Source organism: Lepidochelys olivacea, assembly GCF_965140295.1.
Source record: "Lepidochelys olivacea isolate rLepOli2 genome assembly, chromosome: 7".
NCBI lineage: Eukaryota > Metazoa > Chordata > Testudines > Cheloniidae > Lepidochelys > Lepidochelys olivacea.
In genome coordinates this window covers 121,711,981-121,733,075 of record NC_140417.1, presented here as the reverse complement: position 1 = coordinate 121,733,075, position 21,095 = coordinate 121,711,981, and the positions used below count along the sequence as shown (strand labels likewise).

At 46.0% G+C, this 21,095-nt stretch overlaps 2 protein-coding genes across 4 annotated transcripts in view; one reads left to right on the top strand and one right to left on the bottom strand.

The window, feature by feature from the left end:
* Positions 1-710: 710 nt before the first annotated feature.
* On the bottom strand, positions 711-6,603 carry ATP5MK (ATP synthase membrane subunit k). Of its 2 annotated transcripts, none has more exons than XM_084635069.1 (4): positions 6,492-6,603; positions 4,077-4,174; positions 3,895-3,989; positions 711-807 (listed from the first exon to the last, which is right to left on the bottom strand). In XM_084635069.1, the coding sequence occupies exons 2-3, from the start codon at positions 4,161-4,163 to the stop codon at positions 3,897-3,899; spliced, it is 180 nt and encodes a 59-aa protein (XP_084491195.1). In that variant the 5' UTR covers positions 4,164-4,174; positions 6,492-6,603; the 3' UTR covers positions 711-807; positions 3,895-3,896. The 2 variants fall into 2 exon arrangements, with proteins under 2 accessions (XP_084491195.1, XP_084491196.1); XM_084635070.1 differs by lacking the exon at positions 6,492-6,603 and adding an exon at positions 5,865-6,009.
* An 87-nt stretch (positions 6,604-6,690) lies between these two features.
* Positions 6,691-21,095, top strand: part of PDCD11 (programmed cell death 11) — a 44,330-nt gene continuing 29,925 nt past the window's right edge. For both annotated transcript variants that reach the window (XM_084635054.1, XM_084635053.1), the window contains exons 1-9: positions 6,691-6,833; positions 8,662-8,773; positions 10,125-10,256; positions 12,719-12,886; positions 13,876-14,037; positions 14,692-14,815; positions 16,254-16,435; positions 17,956-18,063; positions 18,622-18,828. In XM_084635054.1, coding sequence (XP_084491180.1) covers positions 8,672-8,773; positions 10,125-10,256; positions 12,719-12,886; positions 13,876-14,037; positions 14,692-14,815; positions 16,254-16,435; positions 17,956-18,063; positions 18,622-18,828 — 1,185 coding nt within the window. In that variant the 5' untranslated portion in view covers positions 6,691-6,833; positions 8,662-8,671. The remainder of the gene's footprint in view (positions 6,834-8,661; positions 8,774-10,124; positions 10,257-12,718; positions 12,887-13,875; positions 14,038-14,691; positions 14,816-16,253; positions 16,436-17,955; positions 18,064-18,621; positions 18,829-21,095) is intronic.

The window sequence follows — 21,095 nt, the reverse complement described above, 5'->3', positions numbered from 1 at the left end:
TCCTTAGTTTGGCTCCTGGCAGATTCCTGATTTTGGATGCCATCCTTAGAGCTGCCAAGCACCTGCTGTAGCTCTCCTGTTTCCATGGTTAGGCAGTTACCTACCTACCCACCCCCACAAGGGAGGCCCTAATCCAATGGAGAATGGCCTTAAAGAAGAACTGAGCAACCAGCTCTAAAGAGAGTAGCCAGAGCAAGCTACATATGGTCAGAACTAGCCAGCTTGTCCTTGGGTGACTAGAGAAGTAGAGTAATCAGGACCTCACAATATACGCAAGCAGTAAAACATGGAGAAACTAGAATTATGTAAGTTGGAATTTCTGAACACCTTTAACACAGAGAGGAAAGCTGTCTGACAGGGTAAGAGTCAAGTCTATCAAGGCTAAAGTATGTCAAACACTAAACTTGTTTTCATAAAATAATTTTAAGGACCTGCTTCCACCACTTGTCAGCAAGAGAGCCTTTGAAGCTCTATTAAATACCTTTACAGTCTGTCATGAGTGAGCTACTACTGGTGTTAAGGACACATTTTATGATTTTAATTCTTCTTTCACTCAACTATGAAGAGTCAGCCTTATGTTTTATACAGATGTGATAGTCCAAGAGCACTTTACCTCCACCAGGAAAGTAGTATAGTTTCAAGAGCTAAAAAAAGTCACTGCATCTCCAGTTTATACAAACTCATATTTTTGCTATTAAATAATTGAACAATGATGTTTGTTTTGTTTTATTGAATTGTACATAATAGTACATCAACTCCTGTTTCCATTGCAATATGAGGCCCAACACTAACACACATACCAGCAACCTGCAAAGAGAGAAAAGATTTAGATTAAAATCGTAACTTTCAAACAAGCAAATGTTGCTCAGTGCTACTAGCTTGGGCATAGGTAGTTCTCCCCCCCCCCCCCCCCCCAAAAAAAAACAACCCACAACCACGTTAAGGTAAGCAACTTTAAGAAGAATGTCCTGCAATGTGTCTTGAGCAGAGAATGCCAGTCATGCAGTGGACAGCTGAGCACGATACCCCTAAACCCTACTTCACAGATCCATTTCTACATCTGGATCTTTTCAAGGATTGTTTGTACTAAGGCCAAAGTTTTCAAGTCTAGCTTTTTCATGATAGTTCTCTTTAAAGGACTAGGTTTTCCATACTGCAGACTGGATAGTGCTTTGCATGAATGCAAGAGTTTGTCTTGATAAATGTGCTCAGTAAGTCAAACTATGTTCATTTGTTAAGTGATGGTTTTATTCAGCAGTTAAGTACTCCTATTACTGCATAGCACATTTAAAGAGTTCATATCAAATTTAGGGTTTTTAAAAGGCTATCAGACAATTAATTCTTTCATTATGGCTGAGAAACAGATAACTCTCTGAGTTAAGTTAAATCATTGCATTACCAAGCCAAGCACTCAAGATTAGGAAATGCCAGAATTAGGGTTACCTGTGCGACCTTAAATCAACCCACTTGCACCTGTGCATTAGAATGCACCACATTTCCCCTGCCTCTTTCAGGGTCAAGAATAAACAGTGCTCACCTAATGAGCTGCTATTTTGTTAAGTGACTAACATCCATTCTGTGCAATGAATGAGGCAGGGGTCCTGCGGGGGAGAAAAGACAATATCATGTAATTAAATGGTAACATAACATGAGGCCAAATTAAGGTTGTACAGGCAACCTTAGTTCGGGCATTTCCTAATTTTGAGTACTTGACCTTTGCAACTTCAATGTTCTTTTAGTGTAGTGTCTTAAGTTTTTTAAAAAGCAAACTGAAAAACACAGAAATGCCATCATGTAGCATCAAATTAACACTCACATGGTTCATCAGCAGGGTTCATCACCACTGCACAGACTTCTGCTACTTCAGCTGAGTAACTGATAGCAGTAGGAGGTTGTCATCCTCTGTGTGACCAGCACTAGAGGGGGATGAGACTTGGCCAGGGGGTTTCAGATATTTGGTGACAGCAGGAGAATGGTGAGACTCAGGATTCTTGGGTTCCCTTCAAGGCTCTGGAGGGGTGTGCGCTGGCTCCTCATCCTGGTCCCATTCTCCACACCCAGTCAGTACCAGGCCCACTCCTCAGGTCTTTTGTCCCAGTCTCCTTGCCCAGTAAGTCCTAGTTTCACCCCTCTGGACCTCCCATCTTGGTTTGTCTGCCCAGCCACTAGTGGTTCTCTGCCTGTACCCCAGCTCATCAGATCTGTCTTCCCTCTCCCCATACCTAGTTTCCCCTGCCCCACTGATTCTGTCCCCATCTTCTTGCCTAGGTCCCCCTCTCCCATTCCAACCAGCCTCTAGTCCCACTTTGCCGTCTGCATTCGAATCAGGCAGCATCTTCCTCCATGCTACTTGGGCCGGCAATGGCATCTTTGATCTCAAAGATTCCCTGTTCTCAGTTCAGGTGTCCAGAACCAGCCTGGCCCACAGCAGCCCAGGGCTGCAATTGCAGGGAGACAGTCCTGCTTAGCTCCAAGCTGGGGCATGCCCAGTGCTGAAAGACTTCGGGTAATTTAGTGATGAAGTCTAAGAAGTCTCTACTGAGCATGTGCAAATTGCCATTTTTCCAAAGGCACATTTTCACAGGGATGACAGAAAGCACATTCCTGACACAACGGCCACCTCCCTGCCAAGTTTCAAGTCACTGCTCTAAAACATGTGGGGTGCAAGCGCTATTCTAAGAAAAGGTTGCCAGAAATTATTTAAAAAACAAAACAAGCCCTGGGGAAAATACATTTTCCCTTCACCTCATTCAAGAAAATTGCTGCACGATTTTGGCTGAAGTTTAAGGCAGACACCTAGCATGAAAAATTTCACCCCAAACAGTATGGCAAAGTTACAAGCAACTAAAAACAGGCTCTTTCTATGGGAAGTGTCAGGCAACCTTAACGTGAGGCTGGTAGCACCACTTATATAATTCAAGACCAATAGAAATGCTTGAGAATTTTTTACTCCAGTACTGTTTAAAAACACTGCAGAGAAATGTTTGTTTGCAATCCAAACATGCTACAGTTTTGTTAATGCAAGTCAGCCTGATTGCAGAATTGGTAAGAGTGACTAAACCAAAGCGAACCTAGTTTTTTTTACAAGCTCTAAGCTGAAATGGCTAGAGTAGACATGGCCAGCCTGAGAAGGAGCCAGAATTTACCCATGTACATTGCCAAAGAGCCACAGTAATACATCAGCAGCCCCCCATGCGCTCCCCCCCACCCCCCGTAGTCCTGCTGATCAGCGCCTCCCCCTCCCTCCACACACCTCCAGATCAGCTGTTTTCTGGCATGCAGGAGGAATGAGGGCCCGGCAGGCTCAGGGGAGGGCGCGGGAAGGGCCTGTGGCAGAGCCAGGGGTTGAGCACCCCTGGCACATTGGAAAGTTGGCCCCTGTAGCTCCAGCCCCAGCGTCGGTGGCTACACAAAGGGCCACATATTAACTTCTGAGGAGCAGCATGTGGCTCCAGAGCGACAGGTTGGCCACCCCTGGGCTAGAGGCACATAGCCTAGGCAGTGAAGTTAGATTGAAGATTCCCTATTTTAATCAATCGTTCTTGGAGTCAGCAGTAAGAGAAGAATTTTAAATATGTCTTTAAGCCAACAGGGTCCTTTTAGCAATGCATTGCATTCGGGACTGCCGACACTCCACCTCACTTAAATCCTTTCAAAAACTTACCACTTTCACAATGTCCACAATAAGTGACTCAATTTTTAAAGAATTAATTTTAAACTTTAATTAAACCACAGGATATGCACGTGCCTAAGCTTGGGAACCATGTGATCATCACCTGGTTACATTAATAGCCTCTCTCACTCCATGTTCTCCCCATCTGCCATCACCCCTACTTGCTAGGGGCGGGGAGGGACTGAATTTCTTTCGGGTGTTATAAAAAACCAGCCACTTACCACTATTTTTCCGTCACTGCTGGAGTTTGTTTTTTAGGCCTTAGCTTGAAATATAAGATGATCATGGCAATGCTTGCATATGTAGCTATTACATACTAGAAAGAAAAAAGAAAATTAAACTTAGATGCCTTATAAAGCACCCTTGAAGTGTGACTGTTAAGGGCAAGTTAACTAGTACATACATTCCTTCTGCCTGTTATGGTGTAGGAATTGAAGTATTTCTGAAAACCAGTGAACTTGTGCTGTGTTCCAGAGTCATGTCCTGCCATGGTTGCTGGTCCTAGATGCAATGAAGGACAAGTTAGTATGTGTACATTCAGGTGTATCTGCTGGATAGTTCAGCAGGTGACTAGTGCAATGATTACTTCGAGTGCTGCCTCAGCAAGTTTTACATTTGGGGCTGCCAGTGCCAGCTATTGAAAATTTAATTAATTATATTTAACAGAGCCTTGGATATACGTAACACAAGTAGATTCCAGTGCACTTAGGATTGCTCTATCTGGAAAAAGAAAGCAACTGATTCAAGGCAAAGATATAGGTAGCTATATGAAAGCAAATAAAGACAAATTAGTAAATAATGAGGACAACGAGGAGTCCAGTGGCACCTTAAAGACTAACACATTTATTTGGGCATAAGCTTTCGTGGGTAAAAACCCACTTCAAATCTGTAGAAGTGGGGTTTTTACCCATGAAAGCTTATGCCCAAATAAATGTGTTAGTCTGTATCCACAAAAACAGCAAGTGGCACCTTAAAGACTAACTCCTCGTTGTTTTTATGGCTACAGACTAACACGGCTACCCCTCTGATAAATACCGAGGGTTTTTGTAGATGCCTGAAAGGGAAAACCAAGATATCTGTGCAACATGGTTATGATTTTTGAAGTCCTTTGGGTTGAATTTTTAGATGTACATTTCCATTCTCCCTATTTTTGAAAATGAAGATTTCTCAGAGTTCGTGAAAAAACTGACATTCTTGGCCACAGATTCACTGAAAAAGCAATGCACCACAATCCCTACCCAAGATAAATCTCTGCTATTTCAGTTCTAAATGCCTCCTGTTTACAGATTAGCAATCCCACAAATTAGTTTACCAGATTACTGAAAGATCCCACCACATTTTATTGGTCCCTGCCCACGTCTAAGCATGGGTTAGTGATCCTGCACTAACTTCAGTTAACTCAATATTACTGTAGAGTATTAGTCTAGGAATTCTAAGTTTTTCCCAGGACAAACGTTTGGTGTTTACACTAGGGTTCAGCCCAATGCAAACTTGTCACATAATTTTAGTGGTTCACCAGATGAAGTCACTCCATTATCACTAAGTGCCTCTTCTCATCTAGTGCTACTAACAGAAGAACTTCATCACCAGATTCCATCTCTATCAAGACAGCCGATGCATCATTCTGTTCCTAATCTATGTCTCTGGTGTAAACCCGGACCTTCTCCAGTTTTTGGTATGCAGCAGTGGAGAACTCTAACTTTCAGCGAGCTCCCAAAATGCATTTACAGTAGCTTTACAGACTAAGGATAAGGGTCTCCAACTCAGCAGAGCTTTGAAAAGGCAGGATCATCATTCTTCCCATCCTTTCCCTTTCATAGGGGATCTTACACCAACAGTCACTATTGTTAAAAGGTCCTAGACAGAGTTACTATGTGGGATAGTTTGTAGATCATTTGGAACTAAGATATTAATAGGTAAGTTCTGCTTCTCGGACAATTCCAGGTGCCCTCCTTAGCCAGTTCTGCTGCACCACACTCCTCCAGGTGTCATCATCACCCGGGCCAGGCGTTGCCGCTAGCTGCACCAACAAGCCAGGTGCACCCACAACTTCACTTTCTCAACTCATTCCATCCCAGGTGCAACAAGAAGCCCATTTCCCAGTCCCCGGCACGGGACTGACGGTGTCTACAAGTCCCTGTAAATCAAACGCGAATGTAAATGGGAGAAATTTCACCTCCCCAGTTCCGACCTTGCGGAAAGCGCTGTTTGGTCGACACTGGAGCGTGGGTTATTCTCAGGGGAAAGGGACAGCACCGCTACAAGGCTGGGCTGCCAGGGGAATCCAGACCCAGCTCCACGAGGCACCTACAAACGCTTTCGGGGCAGCTTCGTTGAGTCCGTTTCCTTTCCACGGCAGCAAGAGCCAAAGGGATCTCGGCCTTCAGCGACCCAGTGAGGCAGGGACCGGGAGAGAGCTCGGGGGAAGGGCAACCCGCCCCCAGACACAGAGCTGGGTCCCCGGTCAGCCCCACTTCCAGCCAGTCTCCTTCGGCCGCAGGGCTGCCCAGCCCCGGGGGGGCGGGGGGGGGGTTGGCGAGGGTCGGACAAGGGCTGGGGGAGGGGGGGGTCTGCGAGGCCGGCTACGAAGCGGAGCGAGACCCGCTGCTGCGCAGTCAGGGGGCATCCGCTCCCGCGGCAGAGGCAGCCCCGACGGGAATCGCGCCCGAGGCAAGGGGTCACAGCAGCCCCCCCGCGGTACGGCACCGCCCAGGGACCCCGGGGCCGGCCGCCCGCCCGCCCGGCGGGGGGAGGCGCTCGCGGCGCCTGCGCCGGGCTCGTCACGCGCGCAGAGACCGCAGCCCGAAACCGCCCCCACCTGCCGCGCGCTCCCCTGTAGCAGCCGCTCGGTGCCCTTCGCCGACTCCAAGTCCACAGGCAAGATGGCGCCGGGAAATCCCGCCTCCGCGCAGACATGTCTCGCCTGATTGGACCACTCGGTCCTTCCGGTAGGCGAGGCCGCAGAGTGGGGATTGAGGATTGGCTTTGGAAGATGCCCATCAGTCGATGCTCCTCCCCCTCCCCCTGGATTGGCCTGATGGTTACTACGCGTCTCTGGCCGCTCTTGCCCCGGTGATCGAGAGGTTTCCGCTTGACCTTGTGCTCCCGGGTAGTGCTTCCGGGTCATGGCGATGGTGTCCCGCATGTGCTGCTGAGCGAGGTGAGGGAGTCTGGCCAGGGAACCCCCCCCCGGCTCCAGCCCCGTGGCCCAGCACGGAGCGAAGGGGACCGCCCCAGGGCCCGGCTCGGGGGGGGGAGGGAAGAAGGGACCCTGCCGCGCAGCCCCCAGCAGGGGAGTCCCTGGGCAGGATCCCTCTGGCTCCTTCTCCCCCTGCCAGCCGCTGAGTTCAGCGCCGCCGGCCTTGGCCGAGGCCGGGAGCACATGCATTGGGTCCCCGCCTGGAGACTGGGAGGGGACTGAGCCCCCGGCCGGGCGGGTCGCTGGGCTGCGATCCCCTCGCTTTGGGAGCTGGTTTCCCCGCGGGGCTGGGGGCGAACGATTCCCATCATAGGGAGGGTGGGGGGTCTCCCCGTTCAGTGGCCCAGGGAACAGTTTATTCCCTTTTGCACTGGCTCCCATTGACCTGTTTTTCTGTGTGCCTGAAGTGTAATATACTTTAGATTAGTTTCTCTGTCTTAAAGGGAATTTAGCTTTTCTTAGTACAGCAGTTTACTTGATTATATCCTTTCACCAGTATTATGCTGCTGCCCTTGAAATACACGGGGGTGGGGAACTATTGAAATGGTGCATAACAACACCTCCCAACAGTTTAGACAGGCGGTAAAGAGGGTTACTGTGTACAGCTGAAGCAGCAGGGGTGATGTTGGGGGTGTGTCTATGTAAAATATAATGACTTAACGTGTAGTTTGTCTATGAGACTGTGTGACTGCCTTTATGCATGTGCAAAGGGAAGAGCTGTGGCATCTTAACTGACCACAAGTGGTCCGAACCTCTGTTTTATCTAAAAAATGACATGACTGGCAGCCAGTGGCCCACAACAAAATGCTAAAATGCGGGTTCAGTACTGACTCAAAAGGGTTAGTTACACCCACGCATCCACTGACGTGTCGACACCAATTCCTGCAGCGACTGTGGTACTGCTAGTTTGAGCCCTGGCCTACACTACAAAGTTTTGTTGGTATAGCTATGTCAGTTAGGGGTGCGAAAAATGACGCTCTGTCCAATGTAGTTATGCTGGCCACCTCCATAGACACATCTATGCCTCCAAAAGAGTGCTTCTGCTGGCTCAGCTCATGTTGTTTGGGGGTGGGGGTGTAGCTCTGTCAGGAGAAGAGCTACTCCTGCTGGCAACACTGTTACTACAGTAGGGTGGCTCTTCTGGCATAGCTGTGCTGGCCAAGGCTCTGTAGTGTAAACCAGCCCTGACTGCTTAGGGTTGTGAGATCTGACAAGATCACTGCCCCAGGCAATATGTCTGAAGGCATGTATTGTTACTCATCTGTGGAGATTCTGCTTCACCTGTTGCACACAAGTGTGCAGATGATTCCTTTATTAGGGATCTCCTCAACGAGTTTCTAAGTTTTAAAGCATCAGGTATACCAGGTTCTCAGTTGTCACTGAAGACTGATATGGTAATGTTTGTGAGTAGGATCCTAGTGAAAAGTTCTGGTGACTAATATATGTGTATAACCTGAAGAAGAGCTCTGTCAGATCAGAAGCTTGTCTCCTTCACCAGCAGTAGTTGGTCTAATAAAAGATATCTCACCCACCTTTCGTCTCTAATAGGTGTATAACTGTCATTTTCAAGTACATTGAAGTGTTCTCAGAGGCCTATATTTTGTCTTCTAAGCCTCTAGATGCATTCAATATTTATTTATTTTATTTTATTTTATTTTATTTTTGTCATTTACTAAAAAAGCCAAAGGAATCTTTGTTTAGTTTCCAAGATAATTCCTTCTCCTGTCACTTAAACTCTGATGTCACAACAATTGCAGATTCCACTCCTGTGTTTTTGCTTCCCCCATAGAAATGCAAACATGGCATCCATGGAAGAAAACTTCCCTCGAGGTGGCACCCAGAAAAAACCTTCAGAGGGAAAAGCACCCAGGCGACCAATAGAGCAGGATAACTTATTTGATGTGAGTTGTGTGCACATGACGGATGAAACTCTCTGAGAGCCATTCCACTGCCAATTAGCGTAAAGACCTGATTCTGTACGTCTTACTCCCAATGACCATGACAGCTTTGTCTGAGTGAGAGCTGCAGGATTGAGCCCCAACATTCATTTTAGTACTTGTGACTGATCTTCATCATGGAATCCATGATTTTCATGACTTTTGGCAGATGTCTGACTCTGGGTGAATGTGATGGCAAACCATTAAGCAACCAGAAAAGGAGTACTTGTGGCACCTTAGAAATTGATCAGGGTTTAACTTTGAAATATCTCAGTGGTATCTGATTGCATGTGATCTGCTTTTAGAGGTAAGAGCTTCTAGAGAGATGTGGGCCAAATCCAACACTGGTGTAAGGACATTGAAATCAGTGGCGCTATGCTGGGGTTAATTTGATCTGATATGTTTTTCTTTTTTCATGTTTCTGTGCCTAAAAGAACAGGATGAATGACGTCCTCTTCTACCCCCCCCCATTTTAATATATCAATTACTTTGTTATTTCTAAACAAATTGTTTCAGACTTAGCAATGCAGAGCTGCCTCACTGAGGGCTCAGGCACCGATCCAACAAAACACTTAAAACATGTCCTTAGACTGCTCCTGTGCTGAAAGTTAAGAACCTCCTTAAGTGCTCTGATGAAGCAGGGTATATGTCAAGGCTAATTTGTGGTTTTAAGGTTTGGTTGTGGTCTACACTATAGACCTATATTGATATAACTACGTTGCTCAGGAGTGTGAAAAATCTACACCCCATAGCAACGTAGTTATACGGACCTAATCCCCTGTGGAGAGCACTATGTTGGTGGGAGAGCTTCTCGGGGAGCTGGATTAACTGTGCCAAAGGAGAGTTCTACCCCGTTGGTGTAGAACATCTTCATTAAAACGCTACAGCTGCACTGATCCAGCTGTTCCGATGCAGCGTTTTAAATGTAGACATGCCCTCAGTCACTCCTGAGTTTTCTCTGCAAATGAAGGCTCAAAGGAGCTGGTGGTTGTTTTTTTTTTTCCCTGAAGGAAGAAGGGGAGGAAATGTCTTTTTCTGCTTGTTTTAACTCAAAAGTCTTTGAACGGTTTTGCTCAAACTGGTCAAACATATTCATTCTTTAACCAGGTATGTTAAGTTTCAGCCCAAAGGGAGAAATTCTGAGAGACCTATATATGACTGAACATAAAGGTTTGCAATAGAATTTCCTTCCCTAACTCTAGCATTTCCCCCTAATCTGGGATGACTGATGATTTTGCTCTTCTTTCGTGGAGCACAACAGTTACCTCTTCCAATTCTCTTGTCTCCCTCCACCCCCCTTTAAAATCTGCCTTAGACTCATAATGAAGAAGGATCCCAGAAAAGGAAGAGAATCCAAGAAGATCAAGGAAAGCGGAAAAAGCTCAAGGCAGAGAAAAAGGAAGTCATTAAAGCTAATGCCAAGGATTTTGAACTTCTCACGGTTGAGGTTTGTGGATGAGCGTTCAGATAAGTCTTCAAGTATCTAAAAGGTTGTTATGAAGAGGAGGGTGATAAATTGTTCTCTTTATCCACTGAGCATGGGATAAGAACTAATGGGCTTCAATTGCAACAGGGGAGATTTAGGTTAGATATTAGGGAAAACTTCCTGACTGTCAGGGTACTTAAGCACTGGAACAAATTACCTAGAGAGGCAGTGGAATCTCCATCACTGGAGATTTTTTAAGAACAGGTTAGACAGATACCTGCCAGGAATGGTCTAGAAGATAATACTTAGTTCTGCCTCAGTGCAAAGGGCTGTACTATGTGAATTATCAAGGTCCCTTCCAGTTCTACATTTCTATTATTCTATGATTTGTGTATTTTGACCTCCATTGGGTCTAGTGCAGCTATGAGGTTCCTTATTCCTGGGCCTATCTCAGAACCACCAATCTTTAGGTAAGGGAGGGCTGGGCTCCTTTTTACAGCCTCTCCTTCACTGGCAAGAAGGAGTTCAATGACATGTAAGAAATTGCACATCTTCTCCGGGTCTTCCGCAAGCTAAAGAAGGCAAAGCATTAACACTTAGAACTGTCGCAGGATGCAGAATTAACTGCTGCAAAAAGTGACACTAACTGCAATAAAGTTCTGATCATTAAGAAAGGCTGTATACAATCAAATTAATCTCCACGGAGAATTGCACTACTGAGCTAAATGCTTCTGAGACCTGCTGAGTCCATCTGCTGCACACTTCATGATTTTGAACAGGTCCTATTGTCCAGCTGTCAGTTCTGTGGCTGCTATTCCATCCCTCCCCACACGCACATGTTTAACCCTTAATGACCTGTTCTCTCTATCACTCCACTTCCTTTGCTTTAAGTCGTACCTTAGAAAGGAGTTGAATAAGACAAACATGTTAAGATATGTAAAATACAAAGTGGTCTGGAGAAGGTAGATCAGGAGTGTCTGTTTCACTGTCTCCTGTCACAAGAACAAGGGGACACTCAATTTAATTTAAGGTAGGAAATTCAAAACCTCTGAAAGAAAACCGTTTTTTTACACATCATGTGATTAAACTGTGGAACTTGTTTCCACAGTAAGTCATGGGAGCCAAGAGCTTAACAAGTAATTAGATATTTACAGTAGAATCTCAGAGCTATGAACACCTTGAGTGGAGGTTGTTCCTAACTCTGAAATGTTTGTAACTCTGAAGAAAACATTATGGTGGTTGTTTCAAAAGTTTGCAACTGAACAGTGACTTATTAGAGCTTTGAAACTTTACTATGCAAAAGAAAAATGCTGCTTTTAACCATTTTAATTTAAATGAAACAAGTACAGAAACAGTTTCCTTACCTTGTCAAATCTTTTTTTAAACTTTCCATTTATTTTTTTAGAAGTTTACATTTAACACGGTACTGTACTATATTTGTTCTTTTTTTCGTCTCTGCTGCTGTCTGATTGTGTACTTCTGGTTCCAAATGAGATGTGTGGTTGACCAGTCAGTTCATAACTTGGGTGTTCATAACCCTGAGGTTCTGCTGTATATGGATCTCAAGAATATCCAGAATTGTTATAATTAATGATGACAAAAATTTGGGAAGAGATATTAAACTTTGTGCTTCAGGCATTAGGACAAGCCCTATGTGGAAGACTGATTATCCTGTGTCTGCCCACAACTCTGGTGATTCTTATGTCTTCCTCTGAAGCATCTGGTTCTGACCTCTGTCTGGGATGGGATACTGGACTAGATGGAGCTTGGTTCTGATCCAGTTTGACAATCTCTGGGCTTGTCTTCACTACCACACTACATTGGTGCAGCATGTAGTGCATCTCCTATGTTGACGGGAGAGTGCTTTCCCATCAATGTAATTACTCCACCTCAACGAGAGGCAGAAGCTCTGTTGGTGGGAGAGTGTCTCCCGCCGACATAGTGCGGTGCAGACAGCGCTTTAAGTTGATAAAACTTATGTTGCTCAGGCGGGTGGTTTTCTCACACCCCTGAGCAATGTAAGGTACATCGACTTTAGCGGTAGTGTAGACCAGCCCTCTATATTCAATTTGGAAGGTGGAACATACACCTTCCTTCATGGTTGCTCCGTAGAAGGTTCTGTAGGACACCCTACTGCAAGAGTGTGACAGGTTTCTCTAGTCTGGGAAGCTTATGTCCCCATCAGTCATTCCTTCTCCCAGCACTGACAGTAGGAGGGGCTGTAGTCCTGTTTCTAAGGTTTTTGCTGCTTTCCACTGACCTTTTAAGAGGTCTGCTTCTAATTGCAGTATGTCAGCAGTGGTTATTGAGTGGCTTGGTAACTCACGGAGGTTTTGATAGTGATTTGTGGCCTGAGTCTGGGTGTTAAAAGGTGCTGAGTTTTTTTTTTTTTTTACTTTCAGTGGTTATTTTTCAGTCTCATTAGACACGGTAAATCTGTGGCTTGCTGAGATCCACCGAATGCTACTTTTTCTTTGTTCCAGGCCCTGAGTGAGGGGATGCTGCTGCTCGGCTGCGTGAAGGAGTCTAACGACTTTGAGTTAGTGGTCAGTTTGCCTAATGGACTCACTGGATTTGTGCAAGTGACGCACATTTGCGATGCCTACAGCAAAATGCTGAATGCGCAAGTGGCCACGGAAGAGCTCCTGGAGGTGAGGGAGTCCTGAGGGATGGTGTGTGTCCTGGGACTGGGTAAAATAAACGGGGTCTTGTAAGCAGAGGCCCAGTGGGAGAACCCAGTTTCCACTGGCGTACAGGAGATTCTGATCCCTTCCCTGACCTGCTTGCTTGTTTTCTTGGCCAGCATGGCCTGTGAATGCTAAAGGCAGCATGTTCAATGCACTGGTCAACAGCAACCATCACTGAATACCCCTCCCTACTTAAGGAGTTCCTATAGCTAATATATGTGGCGGGGGGACTTGAAAGATGAAACTGGGGATGTGTTTGGGAGAATCTTCTACTTTCCAACAGGGACTCAGAGGACTCTGTCCTCTTCCCCAACCCCTATGCAGCCCCCCAAAAGATGGCTTCTGTGATGTTCTGTGCAGTGTATTGCCAGCTCATGCTATGGCAGATAGGTATTGGAGGGACTCCAAGCAGCCTATGTAATTCCCTGATGACACAGATGTTCCAAGGAAAGGAAGGGAGATAGTCTGTTACCTTTTGCGCATGTTTATATTTCCCCTTCCCACCATAGTCCGTGCCTGTTTAAAACTGAATTTTGGGAACGGCAAAATGCTAAAGTCCCCTTGCTCTTTTCCCACCTTTTACCTCTTTGCTAATCGGAGACCCGAGACTGGGGTCATAATCAGCGTGGGCGATGTATCTTAATCCTGACCTGTAGCACCTCCTGCTGTTCCGGTCTTGGACAGAGCCTGGCAGCTGTGTTGAATCCTTTGATCTCAGCCTTGTAACATTACATATGTCTTGTGTGTGTGTCCCGAGTCAGGCTTGAAACTCCAGGCTGGGGCACGAGCCCACTGTACCCAGGGCCCCAGTCTTTGTGGCATTTAGCTGCTGCTGAGAATAGAGCTTTCCTCTTGGGTTTGGATTTCAAAAACCTCTTCAGTGACCGTTTCTGGTCTCCTGCATAATGATCTTATGATTTTTCGTGATCTCCTTTAACTGTTTTGCTGTTTAGGATTTGAACTCGCTGTCGGACCTGTACCCCCCTGGAATGCTGATCAGATGCACCGTGACCAGCGTGGGGAAAACCATGGATGGACACCAGAGTGTCAAGCTGTCAATTAACCCCAAAGATGTCAACAAGGCTCTGAACACTACAGCTCTTAGATCCGGCATGGTAGGTGTTCTGGGTGTACCGCAGCCACCCTGCACTTTGGAGATCGCTTCCTCCTTGCCCTCGTGTCTCCTTGTGTGCATTCAGTTTTGCCACTGCATGCAATTCAAGCAAGGATCTGTGCCTTTTCTGGTGTAACTGATCTTGGTAGGAAGTGTGGTGTAGTGGGTAGAACACAGGCCTGAGCTGTGATTCATGGGATCTGTTCTCTGCCACTGGCTTGTTGGCTCTTGGGAAGTCATTTAACTTCTGCTGCCTCAGCTTCTCCATCAGTAGAATGGGGATAATACTTACCTCACCGCCTCACAGAGGTGTTGTGAGCCTAGTTAATTATTCTCTTGCACCCAGCTTCACTGAGGCGGCAGGCATGTGTCAGCAGTGTGGGTGCCTGTTACTTTTCAATGTCCTGATGTTGCCAGAGCTTCAGGAAGCCAAAAATCCCATAGATACATGCCTTAGTTGGACAAGAGGACAGCTGAGACCGCATTTCCAGAGGAGGCAGGGTATAATATGTCCAAACCAGTGGGAGGAATTCCAGCACTCTGACCCCAGGAGAGAAGGAAATCTGAGTGCAAGCAGTCTGCTGACAGAATTGTTCTCCTTGTCGATCTAACCGTTCCTTTATATTGTTGAATTGTAATGTTTCCCTCCCCACAGTTGCTATCTGGCTTGGTATCTAGTGTGGAAGATCACGGCTACCTCATAGATATTGGAGTCAGTGGTGCTAAAGCATTTCTGCCTCGTCAGAAGTCCCAGAGTTACATCAAATCAGCCAACAAAGGTAAGGCATCCAGCAGGAACTAAAGCTGGAGACGGAGAACTGGCTGGCTCAGAGGAGCGGGGATGGGACGGGAGACTTTCAGCTCTACCTAGCTGACTCAAACTTAGCTCAGGTCAGGAGAGATCAGACGTCTCTGCCAGCGTACGGTTGTGCACAGCCATTGAACAATGAGCTGTTGGCTGTCAGTTCATTTCCTGATCAGCTGGTATAACTCCTTGTAAACACCTGCATCCTGACTGGCACTAGTCATTCCCTGTGTTGGACACTGTTGCAGAAAGGCCCAGGTTCAAATGGAGATGGGCACTACCTCTCCCCTTTCATTTCCCCCACCCTGAGAAGTATTCGCTCTGGGTCCTGGTTGAGGCACGTTGGCAGGATGGCGCAGGAGACGCGCGTGCTGCTGTCACCGACACTTTGCCTGTCCTGAGGTTTGATTGGTCTCCAGGATTGTCTAGAGATCCCCTTCTCATGGCGCCAAATCCACACCCATCTGAAAGCAACCAACCAAAGTGGCAGTTTCCTGGTTAAAGGCGTGTGCTCCAGAGGTGTATCGGTAAAAGTCCCTAAACGCACTAGAACTGAAAAGCTCAGAGAGCACCGTTCTCTGCTGCTTTGGTCAGATAGCTCTCTTCTGGCTCAGACTGGCAGATTCCTGATGTATGTATCATCTGGTGGCTACAAGAAATAGATTTGTGGCCTGTCATCCGCAAAGGCCACGGATAAAAGGGAATTGTTCTCTGCACCCTAGATCTGGTGCCAGGAGGCAGGAGGAGCTTGCATTGCTGCCTCCTGTGAGGCATGTGTTCTCCGGGTGAGCATGGAAAAAGTCCTTCTCATCCCCATTTAACTATATTACCTTAGTGCCCAGAGGCCTGTTGGGACCAGGGCCTGGTTGTGCTAGGCACTACAAACACAACAGTAGGCAGGGTCCTTACTGCAAAGAGCTAACAGTCTAAGAAAACGAGCAGTATACAGAGGGTGAGGCATGGGGAGAAAATTGGATACGTTCAGTCTTTAGCCACAGAGATACTTCCTATTTTAAAAAAAACTGCTTTGTAATTGCATAAATAAAGCATTGCGTTTCCCTGAGTGCCAGCCATTTAAACGTTGACTGGTTTTCTGATAGGTGTTGCAGCAGAAGTGGATCGAGAGCAGAGATTTTGAAAGAGCAGAGGGTAGTGCCCTTATAGGTCCTTTCAGGGAGGCTGTTCCATGCACACGGGGGCCTGGGCAAGCATGGCTGAAACTGGCATTAAGGGCATCTTAACAGTGTGGGGCACTGATAAGAGATGAGAGTGGATCAGGAGGGAGGGTCTCGAAAAGAGGCTTGAATTTGGCTGGAGAGGGGGAGCTAGTGAAGGGTTTCAGAAGGTGAAGCAGGGGGATATGACAGACAGGAAGATGATGCGGGGTTTTGGTATGTGTCCTGTCTTTGTAGGGGCTGAGCTGAAAATAGGCCAGTATCTGAACTGTCTCATTGAAGAAGTGAAAAACAACGGAAGAATTGTCCGTCTGTCCATTAGTCAGTCGGAGGTTGCTGCGGCCATTGCAACAGAAGAACAGAACTGGACGCTCAGTAACTTACTGCCAGGGCTGGTGGTGAAAGCCCAGGTGCAGAAGGTAAAACTCCACTTTTTCTGAAGGATGGTTGAGGTGGAGTTATGATCGGGACTGTGATGGACATTTTCCTATGTATTCTGCCCCAGCAAAACTGAGCTGGAACTCAGTGAGTTTACAAATCCAAATAAGTTATTTCTGCCTGCCAGCACCGCCAGCTCAATCTTAGAAATTGAGCTCTGCTCTGTGCCCAGTCACCAGGCGTAAAGATGCTGATATCTGTGATTGGCTGGTGGTGGTGCTGAAGTGCTAGGCAGAGTCAAATCCAGTTTGCTCATCTCCTGCTCTTGGTCTTGTAGCTCTGTGGAAGAACAGCTCCTCTGTAGGAGTAAAATCTTCCATTGTGTCAGGGAATGAGCAGATCTGGCTCAAACAGCACAAGGGCAGTAACCGGGTGCCATTTTTGAGTCCCTTTTCTTTCTGTAACAACACTAAGGTGTTTAAAAGCCCTCCAGAAAACGTTAACTGCAAGATGGGGTTAGCTCTTTGGCCTTCTGCACCAAGTATAAATGTAAGTGGCAACTTGCTGGCAGGATGGGTAAAGCATTAACCTTTCAACTCTCCTTGCTTGGCCTCTGGACCTTTTTCTTGTGGGCATGGAAACGGGAGAAACTTTCCTCCTTTTCATATGAACATTTCCATAAGTTCATTCAGAAGTTGAACTGGGGAAAACCTGAATGGTGGCCCTCTCCCCAGCTCCACCCACTTGACACCACTTTCAGTACATTATGCAGATCTTTGATGGTCCTTCTCCTTTGATCATTGGTGAAATAGCTGGCACTGAACGTTTCAGCATTAGACTTCAGAGTTAACAGCCCATCACGTGAATGGGTGCAGCTGACACTGTTGAACTCTTGTTTCAGGCTCCCTACAGATTCAGGCAGATTTCACTGTATTTGTTCACACTTGGTTCATTTTTTTTTTTTTTTTTTTGTGCAACCACAAGGGCTGGGATCTTAGTGGTTGGTTTGTTTTTAAATGGAAAATGGGATTTGGGAGTGCAAGATGGGAAAAACACCTGCTTGTAAACCAGCACAGGTTGACTCTGGACTTGAGATCAAATGTACAGTTAGAAACATTAAAAGTATTCTTTTCTAGTAGTGGCAAAAAGCCAACTGTTGAGCAATTAACCTGTCCTATTCGGCGTACTTGTTAGTAAGCACTGACAAGATGCCTATTAGTGGAGGAAGTAAAGTGCTGTCTGCATCTTGATCTGGATGAGAACTTTTAACACAGATTTAGAGTCATAGAGTTTAAGGTCAGGAGGGAACCATCAGATCCTGTAGTCTGACCTCCTGTATATCGCAGATTACCAACACCACCCAGCCACCTCCAGGCCAAGCAAACAACCAGAATTAGACAAAGGTGTTAACAGCCCTCGGGACACCCTCTACTGTTGTGTGTCACAGGCAGAAAACAGGAGGGACTGAGTGCACCAATGCCCGTGGCCCCTGCAATGGTAGGGAATTGATTTCGTGATTTAATTTTCCGCCCTACAGAAGAATTTCTCTTTCTTGGTTTAGGTGACCCCATATGGCATCACTCTGAGTTTCCTCTCCTCCTTCACTGGGATTGTGGACTTCATGCATCTGGATCCGAAGAAAGTGGGGAGTTATTCACAAAGTCAGATGGTGAGTGGATGCTGAAGCGGCTGTAGGAACCAGAAAGCTGCTTAGCATGTCTTTCTCCTTTCCTTCTCTAACCATTTTTTGGTAAAGGTTTTTTTCTGTGGAATTGTCGGTGTCAGCAATTTTGTTGGCACAGACCTTCTTTCTACACCCCTGGTAGGGAGCAGGGAAGCCGCTATGTCTTTGAGTTCTGAATGTAGACACTGGAGAGTCCTAGGTTAGTGTCCCTTTACAGTTCTGGCAGCTGAGAGTCTAATGGAGGATGGGGAATGGCTTGTGGCGGGGGCTGATTGCCTGCAGTCACTCTCCACTCCCCTTGTCCTCACCAAACTAGCTTACGCAATTTAATCAGATAACTAAAGAAAAAATGCCCAGCCCATAAAAACATTAGAGCTGAATGATAACTCCGCACTTTCCATTGTCCTTGTTGTACCTCTGCAAAGCCTCCTGAAGAGATCAGGAGGCAGGTGTGATGTGAGAGTACAGGGTTGAAAATGGCTCTCGGCTCTTCAGGTTGCCAGGCTGTCTTACCATCCTGCCATCCTCTCTCCCCTGCAACAGGTGAAGGCCTGCATCTTCTCTGTTCATCCCACCTCCAAAGCAGTCCGGCTCACGCTGCGGCAGGTCTTCCTTCAGCCTGGCAGCGTGCTAGGCCAGCTCGCCAGCAGTCGGATTGGCATGGTGGTGGAAGAGGCAGTGGTGAAGAGCTTCCACACAAAGACTGGTGCCATCTTTGAACTGGACGACGGCACTCTGGCTTTTGCACGTGTAAGTAATAAATGCCCCGTAGCCAGATTATAATATGGGAGGGGTTGCCGCAAACTGGCATGAAATAGCCAACCAAACCAGAGATGTCTAGGGAATGGGATTTTAAAACGTAAGTGGAATCGGTTGTAAATAATAGTTGTCCTGCAGCATTTGCAACCCAAACATTGCACTGTGTTGCTAGCGCATGAGAACCAGGAAGTGAAACTGAGTATGCTCTATATTCTACTAGGATTCTTTGAGGGGACCAACAAGCATATGGACAAGGGAGATTCAGTGGATATAGGGTACTTAGATTTTCAGAAAGCCTTTGACAAGGTTCCTCACCAAAGGCTCTTAAGCAAAGTAAGTTGTTATGGGATAAGAGGGAAGGTTCTCTCATGGATTGGTAACTGGTTAAAAGTCATAACAAAGGGTAGGAATAAATGGTCAGTTTTCGGAATGGAGGGAGGTAAATAGTGGGATCCCCCAGGTATCTGTACTGGGCCCAGTCCTATTCAATATGTTCATAAATGATCTGGGAAAAGGGGTAAACGGTGAGGTGGCAAAATTTGCAGATGATAAAAATTGCTCAAGATAGGTAAGTCGCAGACAGACTGCAAAGAGCTACAAAAGGATATCTCAAAACTGGGTGACTGGGCAACAAAATGGCAGATGAAATTCAATGTTGATAAATGCAAAGTAATGCACATTGGAAAACATAGTCCCAACTGTACATATACAATGATGGGGTCTAAATTAACTGTTACCACTCAAGAAAGAGATCTTGGAGTCCTTGTGGATAGTTCTCTGAAAACATCCACTCAGTGTGCAGCGGCCGTCAAAAAAGTGAACAGAATGTTGGGAATCATTAAGAGAGGGATAGATAATAGGACAGCAAGTATCATATTGTCTCTCTATAAATCCATAGTATGCTCATATATTGAATATTGCATGCAGCTGTGGTCACCCCATCTCAAAAAAGATATATTGGAATTGGAAAAGGTTCAGAAAAGGGCAACAAAATTATTAGGGATATGGAACAGCTTCCATATGAGGAGAGATTAATAAGATTGGGACTTTTCATCTTGGAAAAGAGACTAAGGGGGGAATATCATTGAGGTCTATACAATCATGACTGGTGTGGAGACAGTAAATAAGGAAGTGTTATTTACTCCTTCTGATAACACAAAAACTAGGGGTCACCAAATGAAATTAATAGGCAGCAGGTTTAAAACAAACAAAAGGAAGCATTTTTTCACACAATGCACAGTCAACCTGTGGAACTCCTTGCCAGTGGATGCTGTGAAGGCAAAGACTATAACAGGGTTCAAAAAAGAATTAGATAAGTTCATGCAGGATAAGTCCATCAATGGCTATTAGCCAGGATGGTGTCTGCCTCTGTTTGCCAGAAGCTGGGAATGGGCGATGGGATGGATCACTTGACGATTCCATGTTCTGTTCATTCCCTCTGGGGCACCTGGCATTGGCCACTGTCGGAAGACTAGGCTAGATGGGCTAGATGGACTTTTGGTCTGACCCAGTATGGCCGTTCTTATATTCATTGTCCAAGATGAGAGAGAGGTAAACTCATAAAGTGTATAAAGTAAAATTAATTCATTCCATGTTAATAATCTACGTTATTATTAGTGACGTAAGAAAATGTATATGTTTAGTATCCTTTTTGACCTAAACGGTGTTTCTGAAACGTGATTTGAGTTAACGTATGCTACATAGTACAGTGAAAATGGGCTTTGCCATCATAAACGTCTGTTTCCAGCATTTTACAACCATCAGTTGTGCTGACCTGTTGGGATAAGCGGTATGTGGTGTGTGGGGAGTAATCTGACATTTGAGTCGAGTTGTGGGCTTGATGGCTAAAGGCTGATGGTACTTAATTTTTATTAGTAAACTGAAAGCAAAAGCAAATGTTAAGGAAGAATGTAACTCTTAATCCTTGCTGCGAAGCCTGGGATCTTCTGGGGTTTTCGTCATAAATATTAACCTTTATGTGCCACAGACAATGGGTAAAATGTTCAAAAGCACATCAGTGACTTAGGAGTTCAGTCTGTTGCTGATCTGGCTGGCTCCACAAGAACCAGGATCCAGTCTTTCACAAGAGCATCCCTGCTCCCAAGATGTCACCTTAGTGAACAGATGCTGACAGTCATTCCCCCTCTTCCGTGATACTGAAACAGTCTTTTGTTTTTTTTTTTCCCCGAAACAGAGCAAACCCCCCATCTCGTTGTAATGCTCCTTTTTCTACCTTCACATGGTTTTGAGTGTTTGCG